Consider the following 9674-nt stretch of genomic DNA (forward strand, 5'->3'; position numbering starts at 1 on the left):
CTGAAATAACAAAATATGATCAAAAGTTATATTGTTAAGATATTCTTAAAATATAATCAAAAGTTATATTGTTAAGATATCCTCACAATAAGAAAAAAAATCTAAGATGATGGATTATGCGATTGATTCTGTTGAAACATCTTCATTATATTTTAAAGTTGTAGCTGGAGTTCGTCATATTTTCTTGTTGCCTCTGCTACCCTTACTGCTGCCTCTGCTTCCCTTACTACTGCCTCCGTTTTTAAGTTGTAGCTGGAGTTCATCATATTTTCTTTTAGCCTCTGCTTCTCTCGATGCTGCCTCCATTTTAAGTTGAGAAATTTTCTCAATTGTGCTCGCTTGTATATGAGCCATCCAGTCTCTTAACATTGAACTTTAGCTTGAGCCTCCACTTTAAGTTGGGAAATTTTCTCAATTGTGCTAGCTTGCATATGAGTCATCCGGTCTCTTAACATTGAATTTTAACTTGAGCTGATTCACCGAAGGCATGTACTGCTGTGAGCTGGATCCAAAATATTGGGTTGGGCTAATGAAAGATCCTTGAAATTGAACCGACCATACCTTTCAGGACCCAAAACTTCAGTAATAACTCGGTTATCAATGTTGTCCAGATTAACAGAACTATCACTTGAAACCGTAACTTTATACTCCTCTTTTTTATCCTTTAGTTTCTCCTAATAAATCAATTAAGGAGTTAGTAACGAAATATATAATCAAGCAAATGCAACATAACTTGGCATTATTTGCATTACAAACGACGACTTAAACCATTATAATTAAACATGATAAATATTTAAATTAATTCAAATTTTATTAAGTAAATATACCATAATTTTTGCAGCTTCAGTAGTCATAGAAAATCCATCTTTCTTTCTATGTGTAATATCAAAAAGCTGAAGGTGTCCAACTTTTTGACCAAACAACAATTCCTACAATATAGTAGGAAAAATATTATTTAGTAAAAAATAATTAATATTTGACACAAGTAATAAATTCAAAATACCTCGTCATTAGCTACACAAGCAAAACCTTTTCACCTAGCTATGTGCGTGAATTTTTGTTTTTGCCTACTTATAGTTCCAACTCGCTCACGATCCTACATTATGAAATTATTATTATGTATATAGTAAATACTATAAACCGAAATAATTATAAGAGTTTAGAAGTACGTAATACCTCTCATTTCTTTGAATTCCAAAATCTAACTACATCTTCCCATTAGTACCTCAGCATTCTCGGTGGGACATTTTGCAATTTCTCTTCAAGGTTTATATTTTTCTTAAAATATTCCTTTTTTAAAGTGCATTTATGGTCTCTCCATTTCTTTGCTAATGCTTTCTTCACATAATTATCCGAGACCTCTAAAACAAATCTCTCCTGCAAATAACACAAGTTTAAAAAGTAAATATAAATGAAAATTAAACCAAAGTATTATAAATTACATTCACGTTATTACCTTAATATTATCCAGAGCATGATTTTTGTTACTATCAGGCATATGATGCCATGACTCGTAGTTGATTGGCAACAGATTGACATTTCGTGCTATAATGCCCAAGTATCCTGCTAAAACTCGAGCTTCTGATCCAATAGGCTGACCCTGACTGTTTCTGGATACCTTGACATGCTCTACAGAATTTAGATTGTATAAATCCTTTAATAGTGCACGTCCTCGAGTTTTGTGCCTCCCACCATTTTCAGCTAAAAAAATTGAATATGATAACATAAGAATTTGAAACAAAAATCAATAATAAAATTCAACATGCATGTAAATTAAAGTTAACATTAATTTGAATTTCTACAGGTTCGTCAACTGTATTCGGAACATTTGAAGACCCAATAGCAGTCTGTTAATCACTATTTGTTTCTTCCGAATTTGGAGAAATTTGAATAACATTTAGATCTCGCAATCTTCTTCTAGGCATATTATCTGCAATACACATAAAATAGTTGAAATATTAGTAACTAATTACAATAATAATATTAGGCATATTATTTTGGCAAGTTATAAACTAATGCATATTCACCATTACGTAACCAGTTGACACGCGCTCGATGTTCCTAGTACCTCTCTTCTTATCAATTTCCATGTTCAAATACATCTTGGTAAGAACCATTTCTTCGATACAGTATCACCAGGTACATCACAAAACTCACCAAGACATTTTTGAAGAAAGAAGATATTCGCTCTAGATAAGCCACGAATCATTTTCACCCAACTGGACAAGCCTTCGCAAATATGTCGAATCCGTATAGGTACAGGAGCCACTGATCCTTCCCAGAGATGTCCCACTTCATCCTCACAAGTTTCCTCAAGAAGCCAACATGCTTCAAACTGAGGCTTAGCTCTTTTCCGCTCCTGTTGAAAAGCCGTAAAATCTGTATCAAGCACCAACAGAAAATGATTAGAGATAGAATGTACACAATACGAATAATTCGGGAACATGTCTATCCAATCCACCCGAGCAACTTCCCAATCAAGCTTCTCTTGTATATTGTTATGCGTTAACCGAACACATACCCAAGTATACCACTGACCCTCATACCCTAAATCAGTCAACTCCGCATCCTCAAACATAGACCGAAAATCCTCCATAGCTCTTTCAACCCGCAAATGACCCCAATGTTTCTTATTCGAGAATGGAATCTCGTTTAAGTCCCCCATAACCACCTAAGGGACATCAGCTTTAGAGGCTAAATGTCTCAAGAGATCCCAAGGTTGATGATGTCGGCTTTCAATCAAACACCCATAACATTAATATGACTTGTTAAGTAGCTACATAACTGAATTTTATAATGATCCTTCTAACATAAAGCCAGCACCCCTCGCAAGTTATCACTACTAACCTCTATTAGACATGAGAACCCCTAACTCTTACGAATCCTCTCCATTCTTGCACTATACAGCTTTGTCTCAATAAAAAAAGCCACATTGGGATTTAAAGCCTTCAGCACATGCTGAAGATGACGTACTATTCATGGGCTCCCAAAACCCCGAACATTCCAACTTAAAAGTTCATAATGCCTAGCTACTCTGTCCAATAGAGCCAGCTGATAAATAAAAAATGCGAGCATTTGAACGCCCACCAACAGTTTCCTCAGAATCCATTCCCATAGAAATCGTAGAAAACACAGATTTGCGAGGTCTTTTCCCCTCCCTGATCTCTATTGGGGAATCTTCATCCACAGGGACTACATTTGGGTCTACATTTCCTTCATCATCAGAGTCAGCACACTATCTTCCTGTCAAGTTTAAGCCCAGATTGATCCCTATGTGGGTCATTAAAGTTATATTTTGAAAAAACCCTTGAATATCCACCTGACCACTTTCCACCCTTCCTTTCAAAGCCCTTTGTATTGCATCCAATTTGAAGACATCACCTTCCTCTCGAAGCTAATAGCTTGTCCTCACCATTGCCCATCTCGGAACTACCTGAATTGACAAATCTCACTCCAACAGACGCTCATTTTTCCCATGAAAAATACTGACTGGACAATAGCCTTCCAAGTCTCCTAATTGTCCACACAGAAAATAGAAAATAGCCTTTCATATTGAAAACGGGCATAAATACTTTTTTTGGAGAGAGGATGATCTTCTTCCTTCGTTTTAATGGTCCTCCAATGTCAATTGGCACACGGATCCACATAAAGCCACAATATCCCTTTCCCATGGCTATTGTATCATATTCCAGAAACTTCCCTATGAAATTCCCGAATTGTCTTCCCATATTTTCATTAATCAAACCTAACAATAGATCATAGATTTGAACCTAGAATTCAACATGGATTAACAAAATAGTCATCAGATCCTCCCATTTACAAATACAATGATACACTAACATATGTTCATTGAATGTCCATGGGCTACCTATCAAATCAATTTTGTAATAAAACCTAAACATAAATCGTTTCTCACCAAGATCAGAGATTGTCACTCCACCATGGGAATGCCACAGATTCACCAGCGTCTTCATTGCCTAGTACTAAATGACACTGGCAATTAAAAAACTACAGACTACTCTCCACCCCTCATCCTGACCCTCGTCTGATGATAAATCTGCTAGCCCAATCTCTACAGCTGTATTATTATCGACCCCCACCATCAGTCAGCGCCACAAATGAACCACCGATGCAAAATTACCAAACAGAAAAACCCTAAAAAACTTGCCAAAAGGCAGACTTAGAAACATGCCAAAAGTATGAAAATTTTAAGTTGCTAAATTGTAAACAATTTCTATCATGTGATTTTGTCTTTAACCAGCAAATCAAAATTGGTATTGTATCAAATGATTTTGTAAGTTCATTAATTTAATTCCATTTATTTTTATATGATAGATTATTAGATATGATAATATTCACTTTTACATGACATGGCTTCACTTACAATAGTAGAATTCATAGTTCAATAAAAGGTAAATGATATTCTTTCATTGACATTACATGATAGAAAAGAAATAACGTGGCCAGAATCATTTGTTCTAAGACAAATGATTTAATTACTATTTGTTAGTAATTAATTTTTTCATAAAAAATATAATGATTATCATTAGATGAAATATGATCGTATTGAGATGTTACAAGTACTATGCGAATATTTCTTTTTAAAAGGCTAGTCACATAATAAAATTGAATATAAATATTTATAAAAGAAATTGATAATAGAGAGTGATAAAGAGATTTCATCCAAATATAAAAGTATAAAAAAGCAAAATATTTAATCAATTTAAAATAACATTTTTTGATAATAAATATGAAAATGATAAACAAACACAAGAAAACAAAAAAGCCCTTGAAAAGAAATAATAGCTCAATTGATTTTTTTTATTTCTCAAGGTATCTACTGGAGCAAGCCTAGTAACTAATCCTCCTAATCCTCCGCATTCTATATGGTATTATTTTGAATATACACTAGAATTAATTAAAGTGGATTTGAGCTCCAATAAATTAGTTAAACAATCCAATTCCCCAATTTATCATCCATTTGATCAACTTGCTTCACCTTACATGTTATAATATTATTGTTGGGTTAAATTCTTCAATTAGTCTCTTTACTTTATAAAAATTATGGATTTAGTCCTTATGTTTTAATTTGATTGTTTTTAGTCTTTGTATTTTTTAAATTTTTTAAATTTTAGTTCTCATCAAATGATAATTGTTAAATTCATTAAGTTAAGTTCTATTATTTTCAAAATCAAATATGTCAAACATATTATCGTATATATAATGCCATGTCAACTTGTTATTATAGTTAATGGATTAACTACTATTATTTGCGTCAAGGCTGAAAGTTCAAATTTTGAAAAATATAGGGACTTAGAATATTCTAGTTGGAGAATATGGATTAATTCTAAAATTGTATGAATAGTACAAGACTAGTAATTGAATTTAACCAAACGAGTTAGTATTAGAATTTCAAAATTCAAAAAGCATAGGGATTAAAATTGACAAATTTGAAAAGATAGAAACTAAAATTGATCAAATTAAAATATAGAGATTAAATCGACAACTCTCACAAATTACAGAGACTAATAACAGAATTTAACCTTATTACCAGCTCTTTTATAAAATATAAAATCTATATAAATATAATATTAACAAATTAAAATTTATAAAATATGATTATAACGAATAAAATACATCAACGAATTACATCTAAGATAAACATTAATTTAAAAAGTTTTCTTTTTCTTTTTTAACATTAATCTCATTATAAATTCTTATCATATTTGCTATTTTTTATACAATGTCTAGAACTACCCATAGTTTCTCCCCAACCCTTAAATAAGAGGATAATACGCTTCAACGCACTCGAACACGCGTCTTCCTACATTGACAATAATATTGGTACCAATCAAGTTAAGACTCAAACAACTTTTATTTTTATTTCCTTCCAAAGGAGTTGTTGAAAAGGTATAGCTAACAACATGAAAAACAAGATTTTAGACGTTGATATGCCAATCTTAAGATATCATTTAAGTTGTTTTGCCTTTGTTCTAATCCGCAGCCAAACCAATTAATGAAACTAAAATCATTTTAGTTGATTCAGATGGTTTTCGTTTAATCGCAAGAGAAAAAACATGCCATCAAAATACCAAAACGTAAAAGGTTAAATTGCTTGAGAAGTCCTTGTACTATATAAATATAAATTGTTTGATTTCAGAGACTAGGTTGTTAATGGAGGATGTGAAAGATTTGATATGGAAATTAATTAATTAGACAACTGGAATATAGCTCCATTGCATACACATATGAAAAGTTGCACACATAAAGGAGTATCAACATTGCTTTTAGGGTTTTATAATGGGCCAAATTCCTTGAACAGTCCTTGAATTGATTTGCATTTGTTAAATAAATCCTCATGCTTTTGTTGTACCCAAACAAGCCCCTATGCTTTGATTTGTATTTAAATTAACCTTCATTAGTAAATAGGTCTTTGTTATAATTTACTTTTGTTAAATAAAACTCCTACACTTTTTTTTGTAAGTTTAATTAATTATTTTTAGGTTAGGCTTTTCTATAATCCATTGAAAAATAATATTGTTAATTATTTAATTTTTTAAGTATCATTGGTCATCCCCAATAAAAAACAAATGATAGAATTTTTCAGTGTTAAAAATGATAAGAAATTATTTATCATTTCATGTAAAAAAATTCAATTGTATTCTTGTATCATTTTTCTTTATATACTTTTACCTTTAAATTTTTAAAAATTATATTTATCAAAAAATCTAATTGTTGAGCCCAATTTATGCCCAGGCCCACACATATACAAAATTAAATATAAAAAACTAAACCCAAATATAAAAACACCTATTAAAACCCAATACAAAACAGACCTAAAGCCCAACAGATTACCCAAAACCTATCCCACATCTCTCAACCCAATACACAAAACATAAAGCCAACCTAAAACCCCAGCAGCAGAAGGAAATCGGCGCCGCAAGCTTCGAGTCCAAGCAGCGTACGATGCGCGCCAAGCTTCCGAATCGTGCGCTACTCCATGCCACGCTCCCACGCCTCCGAGATATCTGCAAAGGCAAACAACAGTAGAAGATTTTCATTTTATTTCTAGGCTATAAAAAGCCATTGAAAACACTGTAATTGGGGGATTTTTTTTGGAAATAAAGAGAAATTACGGAGAGATATAGCAGATTTTTTGAGTAATATTTTAGTGCGACCCAATAGAAACAAAGGTGATTATGATTTTTTATTCTTTTTCGAGTTTTAATCCTCAACCCCTTGTTACGAATTTGCTTCTTTTTTTTCTCTTTTTTCCTTATAGTAAAACAAAGTTTTTAAAAATAACAATAAAAAAGGATTGTAAGAGGGCCTTACCTGGCTCGTCGGCCACCGCGGTGTGCATTTGGGGAAGGTGGAGCCGCGACGATGGGCGATCTATGCCCTTGCGGAGGGAAAAGGGGAAAACCCCTCTTTTCTCCCTTTGATTTTGGCTCAAATGAGCCACAAACAAAATAATAAGGTTTTGGGATATTTGATCCCATGGGAACGGAACCGTTTAAGGTGGGTTGACCCATGACTTTTTTGCCCTCATGGGTAAATTCTGCGTTTGATTCCCCACTTCTCTTGTTTTTGCCCCAAAAATCCCGTTTTATTTTCAATTACGCCCTATTTCTATTATTTTAGCCACTTCTATCATAAAATTAATTATTTTAGTTTTTATTTTATTATTACTATTTTATTATATTCTACTATTAATTGTAGTATTATTTTTTCCCTTTTTATCCTATTATTTGTTATACTATTTTTATTATACCACTATTTATTATTTTTATTACATTACGTTTGTTTTACTATTTTTTTACGATCGTGTTTTGAGGTGATCCAATCACACCCTATTAAAAAAGATTGGTGGCGACTCCCAACTTTTCGTTTTCAAAAGTCGATTTTCTGTTTTCAAAAAAATGGTTTCGACAGTTTGGCGACTCCACTGGGGAATTTACTGAGAGGGTCGAGCTGTAAATTGATTGTTTTCTGTCTTCTCGTCAAAAATTAAAAAATTGGATTTTAAATCTACGAACCTCTCATTGCATTTTCTGTGTCTTTGTCGGTTTTTTTTATCATGCGGGTTTTACTTTATTTGTCGAGTTTTTCGATATGTTCTTACATCATATTGCATGACCGTTGTGGTCGCACCTTTTAAGTGGGAGTGAGAAACTATGCTTTCGTGAGGTTTTCACCTCCGCATGGGCTAGGGGATCGCTTCCGGAATACATCTGTACTTATGTCTTCGTGAGGTTTTCACCTCCGCACAGGCATAAGGAAATGTATTCCCCTGAACCGAACTTGATCCATATGAACCTATAATGGGCGAAGGTCGAGGAATCTGCTGGTTCAGGTACCTTTACTCTAGAACTAAACCACATATAGTGAGCTGTAGGAACCTGTTAGGTAGAATTACACCTAGCCCTAGTGGTTTCCCGAATAGGCGCTTGATAATTTCTTGATTGCTTTGATTTATATTCTTATGCATGATTCTGACTTGTGCTTTTACTTCTTTCTTTAATGGTGTTTGCATATCATTTTCATCATAAAAGGAGGTGTCGATATACGGTTCGGTTACTAATAGAAAGTTTTGCCATGAAGAACGAATTCCTTGATAAAGTGAAAGACAACGCGTTTGTCCAAAGATGGTCGGAGAATGCACAGTTAGAGAAAGGTGACAGTTTGACAAAGGAGTGCACGTCAGAGTTATGGGACTTTACTCGCATTAGTGTGGTTCAGAACGATCTTCAAGAGTTGAGAGAATTATGGAGTCACTAGGATGATGAGATGAAGCAGCTACTCTACTGTAATTATGGTGATATTCCTTATCTCCTCGATGTTAAGGTAGATAGGTATTTGTTCCGCGCCATGGCTCAATTTTGGAATTCCGCCTACAGTTGTTTTACTTTCGGAAGGGTGGATCTAGCACCTACTGTCGAGGAATATACAGCCTTGCTTCGTTGTCCGAGGTTTCAAGTTGATAAGATTTATTCTAGAGCTGTCAATACCCCAACCTTTGTAAAGAGGTTGATGAACATCACTGGGATGAGTGAACAGTGGGTTGAGGCTCGGGTCCAGCAGAAAGGTAGTGGAAAGTGCATCCCTTGGGAAAATTTGAGAGATCTGATCCAGACTCACCCTGACATGAAGAAAAGAGTTGATGCCTTTGCCTTGAGCATTTATGGTTTGGTTATTTTCCCTAAAGCGTTAAGGCATGTAGATGAAGCAGTCGCCGATCTATTTGACCGATTAGGTAAAGGTGTCACTCCAATTCCTGCAATCCTAGCGGAGACTTTCAGATCTTTGAGTGTATGTCGGAGGTCAGGGGAAGGCAGATTTATTGGGTGTGCACAACTCTTGTTAGTATGGTTTCATAGCCACTTTTGGAGGGTAGAAAAGGCCTCTTACCGACCTTTTTTCGGAGATTACTCACCTTTGAAGGAGATAGTGACCATATCGAGAAAAGATGACATAACAGAGGAAAATGGATGGCGATACTTCAAAATCTCCAAGAAGAGGATATCGAATGGAAGGCCCCTTGGATAGTTTCTGATGAGATTCTCTACCGATGTGGTAGTTATGATTGGGTCCCTTTGTTGGGGATTTGGGGAGCCGTTGGATACGCCCCTCTACTGGTATTGAGGCAATATAGATCAAGACAATTTATACCG

The 9674-nt window shown here is 34.2% G+C and overlaps 1 protein-coding gene across 1 annotated transcript; it reads right to left on the reverse strand.

Moving 5' to 3' along the window:
- Positions 1-6687: 6687 nt before the first annotated feature.
- Positions 6688-7577, reverse strand: LOC107955641 (uncharacterized). The gene is made up of 2 exons (XM_016891446.2): positions 7336-7577; positions 6688-7028 (listed from the first exon to the last, which is right to left on the reverse strand). The coding sequence occupies exons 1-2, from the start codon at positions 7533-7535 to the stop codon at positions 6863-6865; spliced, it is 366 nt and encodes a 121-aa protein (XP_016746935.2). The 5' UTR covers positions 7536-7577; the 3' UTR covers positions 6688-6862.
- Positions 7578-9674: the final 2097 nt, after the last annotated feature.

This window comes from Gossypium hirsutum, chromosome A07 (genome assembly GCF_007990345.1).
Source record: "Gossypium hirsutum isolate 1008001.06 chromosome A07, Gossypium_hirsutum_v2.1, whole genome shotgun sequence".
NCBI lineage: Eukaryota > Viridiplantae > Streptophyta > Magnoliopsida > Malvales > Malvaceae > Gossypium > Gossypium hirsutum.

Bases quoted from the DNA above. Each gene is read 5' to 3' on its own strand.
- LOC107955641 (XM_016891446.2), bottom strand. From the start codon at position 7,535: ATGGGTCAACCCACCTTAAACGGTTCCGTTCCCATGGGATCAAATATC. The intron at 7,029-7,335 runs GTAAGGCCCTCT...TTGCCTTTGCAG, and splicing joins CGCGGTGGCCGACGAGCCAG to ATATCTCGGAGGCGTGGGAG.